Raw genomic sequence first — 21,727 nt, forward strand, 5'->3', positions numbered from 1 at the left:
ATTGAGAATGCCGAAAACAATGATGGGGTTATTAGTCCTTTCCTCTTCTGGGAAAATTGTAAATGCAGACTGTAGTTTTGCCGGGCTTCTGGGATTGCTGAGAACATGGGATTTGGAGCGACAGTGAATCTCAAAACAAAAAACACTAACACCAACCACAAATAGACGCAATAAATAAAAAGTATATCACTGATCCATTGACTCAGCTTGCTGACCCGCCCGCTATGAATTTTGCTCTGTGGTCTATATATATTACTGCCTTCTACGAAATCAGGTTTAGAATTCCCCAAATTATTCTTCAGCTTTCGGTAAAATTCTCCGAAGCTGTAATCCTTCTGTACTCTGTTCTCCCCTATTTCTGGCTTTGCCTATTTGTAACTCTAATCAAAACACCATTAATGATTAGGGTCTTTGGATATAAGGTGTAAACTCTGCATTTATCTCTCAAAATCTCTGTGCCTCTCTTCTTCTTTTACACCTTTCAGTCATTCCTTAAAACTGAACTCTATGAACTCCACTTGGCCTAAATCTGTAATATTTTGTTGGATAAAGCTCAATTGAAGCACATTGAACTGCTTTACTAGATTAAAGACAGGAAAATTAAAGGTTTATTTATCAATCTAATTGAAAGCTCTCACTCAATTTGTGTGTTCTTTCTGAGACCCCATGGGTTTCCTCCAGCTTTCTCCAACATGCCAAACTGTATCAGGAGGTAAATTGGCTACTATAAATTATCATATTTATTTACTGTAAAGAGAAATTGATTAGCAATGTTAGAGAGAGAGAAAGAAAAACGTAAGTTGTAGATTAAAAGGAAATATGGAGAAGGGAATGGGACTCAGGGCACTGCTCCTCAGGGTATTGACATTGGCTGAATAGTCTCCATAAAATACGGAACTCCTCATTCCACTTTGTTCCATTCTCACATTGGAACACCTCCTCTCCCTCAGACTATAGAACACCCAATGTCCCTAAGTCTTCCTCAAACTGTGGAATTTTTCTCATGACATGTTTCAATCTGATTTGCTCATTGTCCCATTTTAACCCACTTTTACACCATGTACCTTGCAGTTTATTTTCACAACGTAATTAAACTTACTCACCCTATTTGTGACTCACATAATTTCCAGTCCATTGGGCTCACCATGCCCCTAAATTCCACTTTCTCACAATGTCTTTCAAACATTTCTTCTCACTCTTATCCTCAACTTTACCTTCAAAATCTCCCTCACAACTCAATTGGCACTTTGGCCCACAATTTCCCACTAATTCCATCAACTATAAATTCACCAAATTCTTCAAATCGCCCTTCTCAATACTAACAACAAACCCACTGTTTCATTCTTCTTGCCAACTCTGTTTTTCTCATATTTGTTTCTCACCATATAAAATTTTCCTTCAAATCTACCAAGAAACAGTATATGGATAGTCCAAACTGAGAAGGAAACATACTGGGCCTTGTGTTGGGAAATGAGCCTAGCCAGGTGACTGGTGTTTCAGTGAAAGAGCATTTTGGGGATAGCGATCACAACTCCATAAGTTTTAAGATTGTTTTGAATAGAAGGCTGGACCTTGCGGGAAAGTACTAAATTGGAGTAAGGCAAACTACAACTTTATTAGGCAGGAGTTTGGAAAGGTACACTGGCAGCAATTGTTATTGGGTAAGTCCACATAGGACATGTGGGAGTTGTTTAAAGACAAATTGATCAATGTTCAGAACCAGCATGTTCAGTAAGGAGGAAGGATGAGGATGGTAAAGTAAGGGAACCTTGGATGACCAAAGAGGTTGTTAATTTGTTCAAATAGAAAAAGCAAGCACGTGCAAGTTCAAAGAGGATGGAATCAGGCAGGGCTTTTGAGAAACATATAGGAAAGAGGAAAGAACTCAAGTGGGTGATTAGAAGGGCCTAAAGGAGCCAAGACTTTGATGGGTCAGGTTAAAGAAAATCCCACGGTATTTTATACCTATAGTAAAAACAAAAGGGTAACCAAGGAAGAAGGTAGGACTCTCTAGGATCAAGAAAGGAATTTGTGCTTGAAGTGTGGGGATGTAGGTGAAATACTAAACAAGTACTGCGTATCTTTAGTCACCAAGGAGATGGACATGGTGGACAGTAAGATCAGTGTGGAGAATACGAATATGCAAGGGCAGCCTGAGATTTAGGAGGAGGAGGTATTGGGCCTCTTGAAAAACATTAAGGTGGATCAATCTCCAGGACCTGATGGGGTCAATCCCAGGTTATTGAGAGAAGGAATAGAGGAGAATGCGGGACAAAGTTCTTTGTGTCCTCTCTAGTCACGGGCTGGAGGACTAGAGAGTAGCTAATGTTGTTTCTTTATTTAAGAAGGGAAGAAGATAGAATCCAGGGAATTATAGGCCGGTGATTTTCATGTCAGTGGTAGGGAAGCTATTGGAAAGGATTCTTCGGGATTGGATTTATTCCCATTTGGAAAAGGATGGATTAATTAGGAACAGTCAGCATGTCTTTGTACATGGCGGTTTCTGTCTCGCTAACTTGATCGAGTTTTTTGAAGAGGTGACAAAGGTAATAAATAAGGGTAGGGAGATTATCTAGATGGATTTTAGTAAGACATTTGACAAAGTCCCCCATGGTAGGCTGGTCTAGAAGATTAAGATGCAAGAGATTAACAGTACTGTGGTCATATGGATTCAGAACTGGCTTGCTGATAGAAGACAGTGGGTTGTGGTGGGAGGAGAATATTCAGACAGGAGGTGTGGAGTTCCATAGGGATCTGTGCTGGGACCTCTGCTGTTTGTGATATATATATCAATGACTTGGACGTAAATGTGGACGGGTTGGTTAGTAAGTTTGCAGAGATGACAGCAAGCTTGCTGGGGTTGCAGACTCTGAGAAGTGCCCATCTTCGATGTAAACCAGCATCTGCAGTTCTTTCCTACACAAGGCGGTGGTGTTGGGGCTCTTGAGGAGCATTGTAGAGAAATCCACAGGGCCAGATGGGACCTATCAGAGTGTAAAGAGAGGAGATAGCAGGGGCATTGACAAAAAATCTTCGGATCTTCTCTATCTGAGAAGAATGGAGGAATGGAAAGTAGTCAATGTTTTTGTTTTGTTTAAGAAGGGATATAGATTGGATTTAAATGTACATGGGTTGGTTATTATTATGTTTGCAGACAACACCAAAATTGGTGTTGTGGACAGTGAGGAAGGCTGACGAAGTATGAAGCGGGATATAGATCAGCTGCAGAAATGGGTGGAGAAATGGCAGATGGAGTTTAACCTGAGCAAGTGTGAGGTATTGCACAGTGGGTGGTCACATGTATAGAGAAAGTGTATAGTTAATTGCAAGACCCTTGGCAGTATTGGTGTACAGAGGGATCATGGGTTCCAGGTCCTTAGCTCCCTGAACGTGACAATGCCAGTAGATGGAGGGGTAAAGAAGGTGTACTGTATGCTTGCCTTCATCAGTTGGGACATTGAGTAGACGAGTTACAGCATTATAAGACTTTGCTTAAGCCACATTTGGAGTATTGCTTGCAATGGTTGTCCCATTACACGATGGATGGAGACTTGGAGAGGGTGCAGAAGAGTCTTCCAAAATGCTGCTTGGTTTAAAGGGTATTAGCAATAATAGGCGTGGACAAACGTGGATTATTTTCTCTGGAATGTCCAAGGTTGAGGAGATATAGAAGTTATGAGAGGCATAATCAATCAGAACCTTTTTCCCACAGTGGAAATATCAAAGATCAGACCCTGCTCTTAAATTTACTTGGAGCATCTTCAACACCTCCCTCCCATTTCGCGATCTCTCTGCCTCCATCTCAGGGACAGACTATTGACTGATCTCTACTAAAAACCTACTGACTTTCACAGTCACCTTGACTTCACATCCTCCCACCCCCAGCCTCTTACAAGATGTTATTTAATTCTGAATACCAAGGTTAATGGGCTTAGTACCTCGTTAAATCTTTTAGAGTCACGGTCATACTGCAAGGAAACAAGCCCTATGGCCCAACCCTTCCATGCCAAATAAGATGCACCATCTAAGCTGGTCCCATTTAACTGCCTTTGGCCCATTTCCCTCTGAATCTTTCTTAACCGAATGTCTTATACAACTGTTTAGATTTAGATTTAGAGATACAGCACGGAAACAGGCCCTTCGGCCCACCGAGTCCGCGCCGCCCAGCGATCCCCGCACATTAACACTATCCTACACACACTAGGGACAATTTTTACATTTACCCAGTCAATTAACCTACATACCTGTACGTCTTTGGAGTGTGGGAGGAAACCGAAGATCTCGGAGAAAACCCACGCAGGTCATGGGGGGAACGTACAAACTCCGTTCAGATGGCGCCTGTAGTCAGGATCGAACCCGAGTCTCCGGCGCTGCATTCACTGTAAGGCAGCAACTTTACCGCTGCGCCACCGTGCTGCCCATTATTGTACCTCCTTCAATGACTTCCTCTGGCAGCTTTGTCAATATACCCACTGCCCTCTATGAAAAAGTTGCCCCTCAATTTCCTTTGAAATCTTTCTCCTCTCACCTTAACCCAATGCCATCTTGTTCTAGAATCCTTTATCCTGGGAAAAGCACTGTGCATTCACCCTCACTATTCTCATAATTTTATACACCTCTATAAGATTACCCTTTAGCCTCCTGCACTCCAAGGAATTAAATCCTGTCTTAAGTCTTAATTTTGTTTCTTCCTCCACAAATGCAGCTGTCAGCTACAGAGCATTTCCTGTTTGCATTGATATAGCATCTTTGTTTGTAGATCACCCTAAAGCATCTCACAAACTGAAAAACAAAAAATAGACTTTAGCCAGGGAAAAGAGGTTTTTAGGAAGTATAATCAGAAGCTTGTCTGTATAAATGTTCTGACACCCCTGTTAAAAGAAAAGAAAGAAACGTGGAAGAATTGTTATCACAAGTACTTCCTAGTGCAAGCAACCAAAGGTACTATCATGACTAGTACTGAAAATCACAGGGAAGGGATGGGCTAATAGAATAGAGGAAGTTAAAAAAGAAGGAAGATCATGGTAAGGATGGAAAGTGGTGAGACGATGGAAGGATTTAATAAAAGATAATATTTTAAAATCCAGGGACTTGGGAAGGTACATAGGAGTTTAATATTTTCAATTGCTGAAAGTGGGGCAAAAACAGTGTTCAAAAATACATAAAAGAAAAATGATTTTTTTTCAAAGAATAATTGAGATAATACCTGAATTAGGCACTAATTATTATTATCTTAATGCTGATTTTGATGTCTGTTATTGATATAAAACATTAATTATGAATTTCACTCTTTTCATCACTAAATATGTGATTTTATGAATATGAATAAAATATCCTTGAATGTAACTAAAAATAACATTTTAAAAAATCATTCCCAAGTCAGAAAAACGGGGATAGTGCAAAGTTACTAATGTCCAAGAGTTACAGAAAGCGTAAGAAAATAACTGCAGATGCTGGTACAAATCAAAGGTATTTATTCACAAAATGCTGGAGTAACTCAGCAGGTCAGGCAGCATCTCAGGAGAGAAGGAATGCGTGACGTTTCGGGTCGAGACCCTTCTTCAGTCGTGGATATGGGGAATATAGGCTGAGAAGAAGAGATTCCTGAAAAATACGTGAAGGTTTGGGGGATGGTGGCCTGCCATTTATTGGTGGAATCATGCTGAAAGGTTAGGTAGGAGAAAATGTCCTAGAGGTGATGCCTGGCCTCAGCATTGGTAGAGGTCAATCTAAGGAAAGGTCCTAACCCAAAATGTCATAGAATCATAGCCCACACCAGCCAACATGTTCCAGCTACACTAGTCCCACCTGCCCGCGTGTGGTCCATGTCACTCCAAACTTGTCCTATCCATGTACCTGTCTAACTGTTTCTTAAATGTTGGGATAGTCCCTGCCTCAACTACCATCTCTGGCAGCTTGTTCCATACACCCATCATCCTTTGTGTGAAAAAATTATCCCTCAGATTCCTATTAAATCATTTGCCCTTCACCTTAAACCTATGTCCCTTGGTCCTCAATTCACCGACTCTGGGCAAGGGACTCTGTGCATCTACCTAATCTATTCCTCCTGATTTTATTCACCTCAATAAGATCACACCTCATCCTCTTGTGATATGTCCCAGCCCACACAAACTCTCCCTATAGCTCAGACCCTCTAGCCCTGGCAACATCCCTCTCTGTCCCCTTTCCAGCTTGACAACATCTTTCCTATAACATGTATAACATGGTGCCCAGAACTGAACACAATACTCTAAATGCAGCCTCACCAACATTTTATACAACTGCAACATGACCTCCCAACCTCTATACTCAATACTCTGACCAGTAAAGGCCAATGTGCCAAACACCTTTTTGACCACCTTATCTACCTGTGACTCCACCTTCAACGAACCATGTACCTGCACTCCTAGATCCCTCTGCTCCACAACACTCCCCAGAGCCCTACCATGCACCGTGTAGGTCCTGCGCATGTTAGACTTCCCAAATGCAACACTTCACATTCCTCAGCCCACCTGGCCATTTGATCAAGATCTTGCTGCAATTTTTCACAACCATCTTCACTATTTGTAAAACCACCCACTTTTGTATCACCTGCAAACTTACTAATCTTGCCGTGTATGTCCTCATCCAAACTATTGATATAGATGACAAACAGTAACAGGCCCAGCACCGAACCCTGAGGAACACCACTAGTCACAGGCATCCAGTCCGAGAAGCAACCTTCCACTATCACCTGTGTATTTTCTTCCACAGATGCTGCCTGGCCACAGAAGTTCCTCCAGCAATTTATTTTTGTTTAACCACAGGAATGAGGAGGGTTGGAGGGAACTGAGAATGTTTAAAACCTAAAAGAGAAAGATTTAGGGAAAGATTTAATTAAAGATACCGACAGTGTTAATGTAAAATAGAGTCACAGAGGCAAATAACACAGAAATAGATGCTTCGGCTCACCATGTCCATGCTGTTTATCAGGTTACATGGAATGAAAACTGGAAAAACTGCAGATTCAGGAAATCTGAAACAAAAACAGAAAATGCTGCAAAAACTCAGCAGGTTAGTTTTAAGTTGCAGGGGAAATGAGGGAATGATAAATAGGTCAAAAGAAAGATCTCTGATAGGGTGAGGCCAGGGTTGCTATAGAGAAATGCTGCAGAGGATGTATGATTAATGGGTTAACGGTGGTAGTTACAGAGAAAAAAGGCAATGAAACAGGCAGTTAGAGACTAAGTGTATGAACAAAGGAACACAAAAGTTCCATATTGCAGACTGTCCCAAACACACCCAACAGTTCAGGCTGTGCTCGTGAACTACTGAGCAATTGTCACAGATAATGAAAGGTTCTGAACCAGCCCAAGAAAGCAAAGCACTTGCCTTTGTAGAATTCAGTATTGAGTCTGGGGGCTTGCAACTTGGTCAAGGTGGAAGTACTGTTTCTCAGTTTAGAACAGTGCAGGAAGCCACAGACAAATAAGTCAGAGTGAGATTGAGTTGAGGAATTAAAGTGACAGGCACTTGACAGACACAGGAGCGCTGAGTTACCGCTACTGACTGAATACATATGCTTTGCAACGTGGTCACCCAATATGCATTTGGTTTCTCTGATGTAATGGTGTGGGAACTTATGGGAGAGCAGGTGCCTGTGAAGACAGATATGGTTCAGCACATTCAAGAGGAAACTAACAACTTTCATTAATGAAAGTCTAGGACACAGAGAGATTGTGGAGAAGGTTAACAGTGGACTTTAAAGCAAACCAAATGGATTCTAGTAGTATTTTGTTTAATCCCTAGTAGGCAGAGTAAGTGGCAGAAATAGGCTCCTGCATGATCATTGATAAAGGCATTTTTCTGTTCAATTTTGTTTCACAATTGTGCTACTTTGCTGAAAGAAAATAAAGACAGGCGGACGACAATAGCATGTCTTATGGTGTCAGGGATGACGCTGGGTTCACCGGTGACCATACCGACACTCGCAGTAGGGTGAACTCATGTGATATATTTTATTTACAGTGGTAAGAATGTCCAGGACCGCATGGGGCACTGTCCCTCATCATCAGGTACACAAGTGGTTGCCTGGTGATTGGGCATGTCCCAGAAGCTCAGTCCTGGTCTTTGAAGGAGGAGGTGTGGCAATCTCAAGCTTTTCCCTACAGTCACCCTTGCCTCGAGCGGAGGCACTGGCGGACTCAGGTTTATCCTGGCAGCTCAGCTTTGGGGCTTTCAGAGGAGTCACTGGCAGTCTCTGGATTATCCTGACAGTTCAGTCTTTGCCTCTATATGTGGGCACAGTCCCTCATTGACCATGGGCAAGAAGAGGTACTGACAACTTAGGATTGTCCCAGCCACTCAGTCTTAGTAGAGGCACTGGGTGTCCAGAGTTTCTTCTTGGCAACCCAATCTTAACCGCACAATGGCTCTCGTGGTCTGGGTTTGTCCCAGTGACTCAGTGTTCCTTAAACCCATGACACAGGAGCACACCTAGCAGCCAGGCATCACCCTTTATCTCCCTCCTTCTGCTAAAATTGCCTGGGTTTTATAGGGAGTAGGCTGACAAGGTTCACGTGGCCAATCAATATCAGCTAATTGGACCCAGTTGTTACCAATAATGCTGGGGATTGGCCTCTCCTGGTCAGTCAGCCAATAATAGGGATCAGAACGATCTCCAAGGGAGAGAGCGCTGTGACAGTCTGCATAACTATTTATGTGTTAACTGAGAAGGAATGTTAACACGACAACTAAAAATAATTTCAAAAATATATTTAATGAAGGCAAGTCCGATTAGTCTTTCTTTGGCAGAGTTATGAAAAGAAACATCATAACGTTAGAAAGTGTCATGCCAATTCCTAAATCATCGCAATGTAAGGGGAGGCCAATGACTGTGAAGTGGAATTAAGAAGGTTGATGTGGTTTCCTCTCTGCTCATACTATATTAGACTGAAAGAGGAATAACTTTGCCAAAGATTCAGAGTATTTAATGGAATTTTCAGATTCATTGTGAAGCCCAGCCTTAAACACCACCACAAAACGGGTTTATTAGTTGTTTGATTGGTAGTGGAGACCATGCATATGAATAATGAAGGGTAGAAGCTGAGTGGAACCAGCTGAGCTGAGCTTGAGAAGCAAGGCCAATGCAGGGACATGTGAGTTATCAGGAAATATACAAAGAATCAGAGGCGATGCACTGCACAGCCAATAAATCAAAGTGATTAAATTATGGAGAGCAATATAAGGTGAAGACAGAGAAACAGAGAGAGGAGAGGGGGGGGGGGGGGGGGGGGGACAAAGAGATTGGTATATTGAAAAATGGAGAAAGATAGAGAGTGAACAATAAATATGTGAAAGATTAATACATGAGAGAGACAGATTGATAAATTGAGATGGCAAATATGTCCGAAGGAAATTTAAAGAGGGAAATAGGAAGAGATGGAGAATGGAACAGAGGTGGAGAGAAACAGAAATTGAATGAAACACCTAGCGAGATAGAGCATCATGTAAACAGATTAAGACAGACAAGATTTATAACATTTTATCAGAAAAGATCTCTGGGGAAAAGAAAATTTATGGAGACAGTTTAAAATGGCAGGGCGTAAGGTAGCAAGAATAAAACAGGAAGTGAGACTGAGAATGGAAGGGTCCCTTAAGCTGCTGGGAATGAGAAGGAACCAGAAAAATGTTCTGACATTGAGAATCTGAGGATAAGAGGAAATCACATAAACATAAGAAGATAAGAAAGAGGAGCAGGAATAGACTCAAGACTGATCTGTCATTCAATAAAATCATAACTAATCCAATCTTAGCTTTAGCATCACTTATACATTTCATACTCATGCTATTTGGCTTCCAAATATCTGATGAATTCCACCTTGAATATATTCAATGATTCTGCAAGTAGATATCCTCATCTTTTCCCCAATTAAATTCCATCTCCAAACTCCATTATTTTTTTTTTTTGCAGGCTCTTTATGTCCTTCTCACAGGTTGGTGAGGTATCAATCTATGTTTCATCATCAAATTAGCTAACAGTACCGTTCATCCATGACATTGACATAGATTGTAAATAGTCTAGGTCCCAGGATTGTCTTTCTGTAGCATCCCACTGGCTAATGATTGTCAAATTGAAAATTATTCAGTTAGCATGACTCTGTTTTGCGTCAGTTAGCCAGTACCCTATCAATGCCGATACAAGGAACTGCAGATGACGGTTTACAAAAAATGACGCAAAGGTCTGGAGTAAGTCAACCGGTCAGACAGCATCTCTGGAGAAAAAGGATTGGCAACGTTTCAGGCCAGGACCCTTTTTCAGACTGATTATAGGGGAGGAAAGAAACTGAAAGAATGTAGGGACAGGACAAAGCCTGGCAGATAATAGTTTTGCACAGGTGAGGGGGCTTTCAATAGGTAGAAGGTAGACATGGTTAGAAGGGAAGAGGAGAGAGGGAGAGGGTTTTGTAACCTAAAATTGAAGAATTTAATGTCATCCTATCAATGCCAATACTTTACCCCAAACCCCATGAATTCTTTTAATTTAATACCTTCCTCAGTTTCCATAAATGTCTGTCCATGTTCATTTGGAAGTATAGAAAAGATATAGAAAAATAGAATCAGGATGAAGCTATTCAACCTATCAAATCTACTTTGCCATTCAATCATGGCTGATCTATCTTTCCTTCTCAACTCCATTCTCCTGCCTTCTCCCCACAACCCCTGACACATGTACGCATCAATAAACTGTCAATCTCCGCCATAAATATATCAATTGACTCGGCCTCCACAGCTGTCTGAGGCAATTAATTCCACACATTCACCACCCTTTGACTAAAGAAATTCTTTTTCATCTTCTTTCGAATGGTACATCCTTATATTCTGAGGCTATGGCCTCTATCACTAATGGAAACATCCTCTCCACATTCACTCTATCCAGGCCTCTCACTATTTGGTAAGTTTCAATGAGGTTCCCCCCTTTAGCTGAGTTCCTCAACTATTTCATGTTTAGCTTCTCATCATATTTAGTTATACCTGGTGCCACTTCTGACATGCCCTTTTGCACTCCTCAGTTGAGAAGAAAGAAAGAGAACTAAGAAATGGACAGAAAAAGATTCTGTTATAATCTCAACACGAGAGGTTGTAGAGAAAGCGAGTGTGGTAAAAAATAATATCTAGGATGTACTAGAAAGGCTGAATGTACTTTAAGTAAACAAGTAAGCTTGGTTCAGAACTAATAATCAGAGAAAATATTTAATAGACACATGGAGAAGTTTGGATTGAAAAAGGAAATCAGCACAGATTTATTAAAGGCAAACTGTGTGTGTGCATTTGGCTGACATGGATTTTTTGATGCAGTTACAAGATCGACCTGCACAATTACTCTAGTAAGAGTTGGCATAGATTCAATGGCAGTGACAATTTTATGATTTAATGTATGTTTACTGATGGATAGAAAGGATCCCTTAGTAAACATCAAAGAGTTTAAAAGAAAATAAAAAATTGGAAATCTAAAATTTAAGCAGTACATCCTGAAGATTGCCAGTATGTTGGATTAACTTGCTTCACATTACTAGAAAAGGTAAATCTGGAGATCTAATTGCCGGCCAGAAATTCACAGATCATATTCTGTCTTCCTTCCTCTACAATTGGACATCATGCATTCATCATTGTATTTAGATAAGGTGACTAAAAGTGACATTACTGTTTACATACCAGACAATTGACTGCAAATCTACTGAGCTTATGTACACTGGTGCTTTTCGGTTTCCAATTAGGAATGTGTTGATTGTGTCAGAATCTGGTAGGTGATGTGGGAAGAAACCGATAGACAGGTGATCGCTAGGTGGCATAGACTCGGTGGGCAAATAGATCTATTAATCAATCTGGACTGGCTCTCCAGCACAATAATGATGGACCACCTTTAAAGAAGATCTCATTGCCCTATCATATCTACCTTAAAGATCTCATGACATAATTGGAAGTACAATGTATGGCTTCTTAGGGTAGATGCAGGTTTATCTCAGGTTGTTATGGGAAGCAAAGGAGCAGATAACTAGGGGCCTGTTAAAGATTTTTGCATCATCATGTGAGAAAACTGGAGGATAGCTAAAGATGTTCCTTTATTTAAAAAGGCCAGCAGGGATAAGCCGGATGTGCCTTAAGTCAGTGGAAAGAAAATTCCTGGAGAAAATCTTGAGGGATTGTATTTGTGTATATTTAGAAAAGTACATTTGCAGATGACACCAAGATTGCCGGGGTCCTGGACCGTGAGGAAGACTGTCAAAATATACAGTGGGATATAGAACAGCTACAGAAATGGGTGGAGAAATGGCAGATGGAGTTTAATCCAAGCAAGTGTGAGGTGTTGCATGCTGCAAGGAGGTCCTCCTGCAGTTGTGCAGGACCCTGGTGAGACTGCACCTGGAGTATTGTTTGCAATTTTGGTCTCCTAATTTGAGGAAGGATATTATTGCTGTTGAGAGCGTGCAGCGTAGGTTCACCAAGTTAATTCCCGGGATGGCAGGACAGACATATAATAATAATAATAATAATAATAATACATTACATTTATATAGCGCTTTTCATATACTCAAAGACGCTTTACAGGGATTTAGAGAACATAAGGAAGTGAATAAATAGATAAATAAGTAAACGAACAGAGAAAGGAGACAGAGGGTGGGGTGACCTTCAGTGGTTGAAGGCAGTACTGAATAGGTGAGACTTCAGTGATGTTTTGAATGTGGTGAGTGTGGAGGAGTCTCTGACGGTTTGAGGTAGTGAGTTCCATAGGGTGGGAGCAGCGATGGAGTTTGAGTTTGGTCTGGATCTGGGTTTGGTTTGATCTGAGTTTGGTCCGGATGTGGGGGGATAGGATGTGGGGGGATAGGAAATTGGCAGCAGCAGAGCGGAGGGTGCAGGTGGGAGTGTGCCTGTGGAGGAGGTCGGTCAGGTAGGATGGGGCCAGGTTATGGAGGGCTTTGTAGGTCATGAGGAGGATTTTGTACTGGATTCTCTGGGGGATGGGGAGCCAGTGGAGTTTGTAAAGGACGGGGGTGATATGGTCACGGATCGGGGTGTGGGTGAGTAGACGGGCAGTGGAGTTTTGAATGTATTGAAGTTTACTGATGATTTTTGAGGGTGCGCCATAGAGAAGGCTGTTGCAGTAGTCCAGACGGGAGGTGATGAAGGCGTGGATGAGGGTTTCTGCAGCTGTGGAGGAGAGGCATGGACGGAGACGGGCAATGTTTTTGAGGTGGAAGAAGGCTGCCTTTGTGATGTGTTTGATGTGTTTGTCGAAGGAGAGGGTTTGATCAAAGATGATTCCAAGATTCCGGATGTGAGGGGAGGTGGATACTGGGAGACCATCAATATTGAGGATGAAGTTTTGGGTGGATTTGGTGAGCGTTTTTGGACCAATGATGATGATTTCAGATTTGTTGCAATTGAGTTTGAGGAAATTTGATTGAAGCCAAGATTTTATTTCAGTGATGCAGTTTGTCAGTGTAGAGTGTGTGGTGGGGGAGATTGACTTGGTGGAGATGAGGAGCTGGATATCATCGGCGAAGCAGTGGAAGTTGAGACCATGACGGCAGATTAATTGACCAAGGGGGAACAGGTAGAGGATGAAGAGGAGGGGGCCAAGGACTGAGCCTTGGGGGACACCTTGGGGGAGGGGAGCGGTGGGGGATTTACAGTTGTTAATGGAGATGAACTGGTGTCTGTCACATAGGTAAGATTTGAACCAGGATAGGGCTGTGCCGGTGATGTTAAAGGAGGTTTCAAGTCGGGTGAGGAGAATGGTGAAAGAATGGGTCGACTGGGCTTGTATTCACTGGAATTTAGGATGAGAGGGGATCTTACAGAAACATATACAATTATTAAAGGATTGGACAGGCTAGATGCAGGAAAAATGTTCCCGATGTTGGGGGAGTCCAGAACCAGGGGTCGCAGTTTAAGAATAAGGGGTAGGCCATTTAGGACTGAGATGAGGTTTTTTTTTTTCACCCAGAGTTGTGAATCTGTGGAATTCTCTGCCACAGAAGGCAGTGGAGTCCAATTCACTGGATGTTTTCAAGAGAGAGTTAGATTTACTCTAAGAGGGGATGGTGGAATCTAATATAATCAGTATGCTTAAGAGACATTTAGACAAGCATCTAAATAGTCTATGGTTTCTCCAGAAGGAGTGCAGGGGAGATTCACCAGTCTATTGCCTGGATTGGAGAACTTTAGTTATGAGGAAAGATTAGATAGACTGGGCTTATTTTCCCTGGAAGTGAAGTAAACTGATGGGTCACCTGATAAAGGTATATACAATTACAAGTGACATAGATAGTAGGGTAGATGCTCTAAATCATTTTCCCACGCTAGTTGTAGCTAAAACATGAGGACATAGCTTTAAGGGCCTGTCCCACTTTAGGCGACAGTCGGCGACTGTCAAAGTCGTAGCAGATCGTCGAACTTTTCTTTTACCCGACGACAATGACCACGACAATGCCAGGTCAGGTCGAGATTACAGCGTCTTTGGAAACATCGCGAAATTCCCACGCTGTCAATGCTTCTCCGGCGTCCTAATTTACGCTGAAATTACTGACAAGTCGGTAAGTACTTGAGAGTTTTGAACTATAACATCTTGTAAGTACTTGAGAGTTTTGAACTATAACATCTTGTATGGGTTACTTAAAAACCAAGCATCACTGTAACAAGGCATAAACTGGATAGACTTGGGAGCCCACTTTAAATGTAATGGCTGATGGCCATAAACATTGCGAAATTCCCACGCTTACCTGACCGTCAAACTGTTGCCTCCAATCTACCTGTCAAATGTCCTGACGGTAAATAAATTGGTTAAACACGCTTTTTATGGTATTTTGAAATTACTTTACTTATTTTAATTTAATGTGCTTCTAAATGCATCTAAGAGAACCTAGCAAACCTGGGGACAGCAGGCGACAGCGCCCGCAATAAGCAACGATACATGGCGACAAGCCAGCTGTCGCCGAGAAATTTCACTCCGAATGATTTCTCAGCGACGCACTGAGATCCACAACGATTCTTGGAAGACTCCTCACGATCGTGCCCGCGACACCACGGCGAACTGTCGGCGACAGCCTAGTCGCCTAAATTGGGACAGGCCCTTTAAGGTCAGAAAATGTTTAAAGAGGATTTGAGGGAGAAGTTTTTTTTTACAAAGAAGTGGTTGATATCTGGATCTGACTGCAAGAGGGAATGGTGGAATCAAATATAATCAGTATGCTTAAGAGACATTTAGACAAGCATCTAAATAGTCAAGCAGCATCTCTGGAGAACACGGATAGGTGATTTTTTTCGGTCAAGATGGTGACGGCAGGATCTCAACCTGAAATATCACCTATCCACCTTCTCCAGAGATGCCACCTGCTGAGTTACTCTCGCACTGCGTCCTTTTGTGTGTTAACCAGCATCTGCAGTTTCTTGTTTCGGCATTTAAATAGGCCAGAGATAAAAATATATGGACCGAATTTGAGCCACTAGGATTAAAGTAGATGGGTAACATGGATAGTGTGGACATGATGAGCCAAGAGACCTATTTATGAGTCTATGTATGACTTTAAGTTTATATGCACAGCGACCACACCACCTGCATCAACCTTCCCAACTATTCATCAAATATTCAATTATTTAAAAATAATTTGGCTTTTATTAACAGATTAATCCACATTTGTTTGATTAATTTCACCCTCGATAATTATTTGCGAAACTTATATTGACTGGTTTGTAGTTGCTAGGTTATCCTTACTTCCATATTTGAATAAGAGTGCATTTGATTAAGAGTAATTTGCTATTCTCCAATCTTCTGGCATCGCTCCTGTTTCTCTGGAGAATCGTAAGATCATGGTTTGTATTGCCACAATGGTTTACCCTTACTTCTCCCAGTAACCTAGCATATAGTCCATTCAGATCTGAAAAAAAGCAAGCCCAGCAAGAACCTACATTTTTGCAATTTTACCACATCCAGCATCTCAATTAACTTTTCTTTCACTGTCTATGGCAAGATTCTTTGACACGAGTACGAGAAATGCAATTAATTTATTTTCAAGATATTAGCTAGAAATCCGCTGAAACTTGCCAGTTGGGATAATGTAGAAACAGAGGGTGAAATTATTGCAATTATTGTCTGTTTTTATTAACCAAAATGCTGTAGTTGATGATCTGAATGCATCAGAAATTGGCTTCACATCAGAAAACAACAATCTTTATTAACTGTAGACATATTGGAAAGCAGTTCACTTTTAAAAATATGCTCTGGAGTTGAAACTGAGAAAAGTGATGATATTTTATGTCAGTGAGAAAACACTAGTACTTCTATAACGGGTGTTTGGTAATAAAGCCTTACCTTGCAGTGACAACAGGAGATCTCTTTCCTACTTCTAGAGAGGCCGCTGTAGGCTCATCCCCGAGTGAATGAGTATCCTTAGACAATTGTTGCAGCCTGGAGCTCAGCTCACTTATCACAGTGGGTTTGCTGCCCTCCACCATCTGAATAGGCCTGGGCTCAATTGGATCCCCCCACAACTTGGATTTTCTCTGTATGAGGTAGCGAGACCGTCCGACGCCGGGGGGTAACGCAGACGGCTGGTGTTGGGCAACAAGCTCACTGTCTGAGGTCTGCTTCAAGAGAGGGTCCCTGAATGTAACTGGCCCTTTGTTAAGTTGGGACTTTAGCTTTGGCTTTGGAGGCACTGGAGGCTTCTCGAGTATGAAGGTCTGTCCATCAGCAAATGATGTGTAGGTATCCAAGGGCTCCCCGCTCTCAGATGACAATGTTGACATACTCGAGACGGTTGAAATCGTGCTTGTGGTTTCCAGGTGATGGTCACTACTGCTTCTTGTATCTATTTCTACACCCGAATCCACACTTGCTTCTGAAGGTGGGGCATCTGTTGGCTTCCCTGAGGGTGAAACGCCAGTAGCTGAAGGTGCTGTAGTTGGGGGTCCACTGGGATGGATGGCAGTTTTCTCAGCCTTGGCTTGGATGAAGATGCCATTTGCGAATTCATCAGGAGGTGGTACAAGCCCAATCTTTGCAAGTTCCTCTCTCGTTTCCTCATCACTTGAGGAGAGAATTGGAGGGAGGGAAACAGCAAATGGTTCATTATCTTCATCAGAGCTTCCTTGAGTTTGTGTTTTCCCAGGTGCTTCAGTAGCTGGAGGCTCAGAAACAGCACAAAGTGGCTGGGAAGCTTGTGGCTCTGAAAGGAATGGTTGAGGCTGTGGTGACGATGGCTTCAAGGCAGTTGTTGAAGTATCTTGAAGTTCTGACTCTTGGCCATTACTTGTTGCATGGACCATCAGTAGGCCTGCTGTTTTCTGTTGTGATGTATCTACAATGTTGATTAGCATACTTTTCTTCTCTTCCACTTTCTTTTCTTCTCTCTCAGCTTTCTCCATTTGACCCTGCCTTGACTCTGCTTCTTTCCTCAGTGCAGCAGAGGTTCCCCACTGGTGCTTTGCAGTCACTCCGGATGTTGGACTATAGCTCGCTTTGTCCTCTGGTGAGAAAGGTGGTGATATGAGTGTTTCAACTTCTGTTTTCTTTGCCTCCTTGACGTGGCTCTCCATGTAGACTGGAGTTTTGCTTTCTTGGGTTTTTACAGTTTCATTGCTTCCGGTTGTTCGCTGATGCTGTGTTTCAGCGACTAGTGCCCGCTGCCTTGCGGCCAGCGCAAGTGCCAGTGGTGAGTTAGGATCCAGCGGTTTCCCTGTGAGAGGATGTATAAAAGTCACAGGCGTGTTTGCTGGTGGTCTTGAGGAAGGAATAGGGGAAGGGATTGGTGATCGGAGAGACCTATCGCTGCTACTCAGCAGTCTCTCGTCGACTGACCTGGACTGTTGCAGGGCTGGGATGGTGGGTGCTGTTTCGCTTTCAATGGCACCCACAGAAAGGAAGACTGTTGATTTCCTCTTTTCTTCCAACCTTTTTTCTCGTTCCCGTACTGCTCCTGCGATAGCAACAGCAAAGGGACTGGCCAGATCTTGCCCTTCGTCCTGTGCTTTACTGATTCCTTCTCTCTGCAGCTGCTCATATTCTTTGCCAGACTGCTGGGCTATCCTTCTGGCTAATAACTCTTTACTGGCCCCAGACGAGCCAACTGCTGATGCTCTCTCTATAGCGTCTTCAACCTGGAATTGCTTGACCAGAGGGCTTTTCTTACGAAGTGGTTTTGTTGGTGCAAAAAGTCCCATGTTGAACTGGCCCACATTTGCATACGGATTATCAACTACCTTTGCCTTTCGTTTGCTTTTTTCTTGAGGAGTTGGTGAGGGACTTGGCCATGGGATGTCAGTTGCCTCCACAGGATAGTAGGAAGAATCCTGCAGGATTATCATTGACCTGGCCCTTTTCTGCCTCTCTACCGGAGGCACAGGAGACCGATTCGGTTCGTAGACCTCTGCTGTTGTTGTTATCTGCTGGCTTCCATGAATTTTCGCTTCTGTGTTGGGCTTAAAGCTGGACCGCACATTATCGTAACTTCTTCCAGGGGGTGGGGGTGGTGAGAAAGGAGGTGGAGGACCTGTGTCTAAAAGGTAAGGAGAGGGTGGGGGTGGTGGGGCAATCTGTGGAGGTGGGGGTATGCCTAGTCCTTCCCGGAGAGTATCTTGCATCGATGTGCTGCGTATAAACCTTCCTTCCATTGCTGAAACTGAAAGTTTATCATCCTCAGAGGCTCCTGTAATACATAGTGAAAAAACATAGTAATTTGCAAGCAATGAATGACTTAAAAATTAATTGAAGTAAATGGTAGTGGATATTGGGTTCTGGTCTTAAAATCATGGATTGATATCCAGTGGACAGAATGACCCAAGGTTCAAAGGGCCTATTCCCATGCTTTTGTATATGAACGTTTTCTCCTTGAAAATCCATGTCTGGATTCTGAATGAGAACAAGACAATAGACAATAGACAATAGGTGCAGGAGAAGGCCATTCGGCCCTTCGAGCCAGCACCGCCATTCAATGTGATCATGGCTGATCATTCTCAATCGGTACCCCGTTCCTGCCTTCTCCCCATACCCCCTGACTCCGCTATCTTTAAGAGCTCTATCCAGTTCTCTCTTGAATGCATTCAGAGAATTGGCCTCCACTGCCTTCTGAGGCAGAGAATTCCACAGATTCACAACTCTCTGACTGAAAAAGTTTTTCCTCATCTCAGTTCTAAATGGCCTACCCCTTATTCTTAAACTGTGGCCCCTTGTTCTGGACTCCCCCAACATTGGGAACATGTTTCCTGTCTCTAACGTGTCCAACCCCTTAATAATCTTATACGTTTCGATAAGATCTCCTCTCATCCTTCCACGTATACAAGCCTAGTCGCTCCAGTCTTTCAACATATGATAGTCCCGCCATTCCGGGAATTAACCTAGTAAACCTACGCTGCACGCCCTCAATAGCAAGAATATCCTTCCTCAGGAGGTGATAACTTTCATAGCTGAACACATGGCTGACTTTGGCTGTCCACGCTCATATCAAGGCTGGCATTAAATGTATTGGATTATTGCAGGACGTGCAACTCTTCCACCAGAAAGGTGGAGAAAACGGAATGCAAATAAATAAATTCCAAATATCAATGTGAGGATTAACTGATGCGAATAGGACAGAATAAACAACACAAGAGGTCAAATCAAACCTTGCTTCAGAACGGCTTTAAACTCAGTTAGAATATCTGTTTTACTTTTCTCTCTTTTTTTCTGTTCAATTATATACAAGACTAGGCAGTGGGTTTGACAATGTGTACATTGTTAAAAATGTATACATTGTTAGAAAGATAGATGGCAATGGGTTGGCAATTCTGTCTCCTTTGCCATGGCAAGACATTAGGATCCTTCCATCCAGCCGAGTAGCTAAAGGATCCCTGATATTACCTTGGAAGCAACAGGATCCCTGTTCCCTCTCTCTTTGCTGTAACACCCCCTCTGGTGGGGATGAGTTAATGCATCACACTCTGGATATTGATTCTTGAGAACTTAATTATCCTGCACCGATCCAACACATGATGGACAATTGAACCAATGGAGATTAAAGATCAAAAGATCCACAAATTCTGTGTGAGAATGGTTATTTTACCTATAGACTTTGTCCTTGACATTCCTCTAGGCATTGGGTGGTGTGGCTTTTCTGGTACAGATGGTGGGGTTGACTTTGAGGGCATTCCTTGACGCTCAAATAATGACTGAAAGAAAATACAGAAATATTTACAGAAGGGCAATGAATGTTGGAATTAATTGAACATTGAACACAGGACCGAGCAGGAACAGTGCCATACTGTGGTGACATTTTGCCAGCAGCACAACACCAAAGGATCTAATACCCTTCACCCATTCCTTCTCTCCATAGATGCTGTTGCCTGTCCCAGCTTTTTGTGTCTGTGGACTCTTATACATTGGTGAGACCAAAAGCAGACTGGGCGATCGTTTCGCGGAACACCTTCGCTCAGCCCGCGTGAACCAACCTGATCTCCCGGTTGCTGGACACTTTAATTCTCCTTCCCATTCCTACACAGATCTTTCTGTCCTCGGTCTCCTCCATTGTCAGAGTGAGGCTAAACACAAATTGGAGGAATAGCATCTCATATTTTGCTTGGGCAGTTTACAGCCCAGTGGTATGAATATTGATTTCTCTCACTTCAGGTAGCCTCGGCATTCCCTCTCTCTCTATCCCTCCCCCACCCAAGTCGCACTAGCTTCTCATTATCACCCTACAAACTGCTGACAATGTTTTCTTTATCATTGTTACTTTTTTGTATATCTTTCATTCATTGTTCTTTATCTCTCCACATCACCATCTATATCTCTCATTTCCCTTATCCCTAACCAGTCTGAAGAAGGGTCTCGACCCGAAACATCACCCATTCCTTCTCTCCAGAGATGCTGCCTGTCCTGCTGAGTTACTCCAGCTTTTTGTGTCTATCTTCGATCAAATATAACAGTTCTGAACTTATTTGGATAATAGAATTAGCACAAAATTAGTGCTGTAATTGACAAGCTAGTCCATTTAAATGGATTAGGGCAAATGCCATCTCCCGATAGCAACAGACATTCCGACTATAAGGAAATCCCCGATGGCAGGGGAATCCATGACCTTGAAGACGATCGTACATGCAGCAAGCACAGTGTCAGGAAACACCAGGGAGGCCTCCATTGCGCCCGGAAACATGGTCAATAGGGCGGCTTGCAAGCAGGGGACTATGCCCTCCGCACTCCCTGCTATTCTACTGGCTAATGTACAGCTCCTAGAAAATAAAGCTGAGGACTTAAGAGCCAGGCTGCTTTAGCAGAGAGAGAGATGAGCTATTGTCGTGTGCTCTGCTTTACAACAAAGTGGCTCGGCCCTTCAGCCCAAAGGTTTCTCCATTCATCATATGGATTGAAAGGTGCCCAAGAAGAGTTTGGTGGCATGCCTCAATGATTACCAACCAATGGCACTAATGTCTGTGATGATTAAGTACTTTGAGAGGTTGGTTATGGCATCATCTCTTAACTTAGCAAGAATCTGGACCTGTTACAATTGGCCTACCACTACAATAGATCAACGGGGGATCCAATCTCGCTGGCTGTCCACTCTGCACTGCACCATTTGACCACTAAAAATATATACGATGGGCTGTTGTTCAAGCTTGGTGTTCAACACCATCATCTCCTCCAAACTTGTTACCAAGCTCAGAGAACTGGGCCTCTGTACATCCCATGGCGACTAGATCCTCGACTTTCTCT

The 21,727-nt window shown here is 42.7% G+C and overlaps 1 protein-coding gene across 8 annotated transcripts in view; it reads right to left on the minus strand.

Annotated features, from left to right (window-relative positions):
- shank3a (SH3 and multiple ankyrin repeat domains 3a) overlaps window positions 1-21,727 on the minus strand; it is a 557,029-nt gene that overhangs the window by 21,098 nt on the left and 514,204 nt on the right. For all 8 annotated transcript variants that reach the window (XM_078419606.1, XM_078419609.1, XM_078419607.1 and 5 more), the window contains 2 exons: window positions 20,082-20,187; window positions 16,355-18,689 (listed from right to left, as the gene is read on the minus strand). In XM_078419606.1, coding sequence (XP_078275732.1) covers window positions 16,355-18,689; window positions 20,082-20,187 — 2,441 coding nt within the window. The remainder of the gene's footprint in view (window positions 1-16,354; window positions 18,690-20,081; window positions 20,188-21,727) is intronic.

This window comes from Rhinoraja longicauda, chromosome 23 (assembly GCF_053455715.1).
Source record: "Rhinoraja longicauda isolate Sanriku21f chromosome 23, sRhiLon1.1, whole genome shotgun sequence".
Classification (NCBI taxonomy): Eukaryota; Metazoa; Chordata; class Chondrichthyes; order Rajiformes; family Arhynchobatidae; genus Rhinoraja; species Rhinoraja longicauda.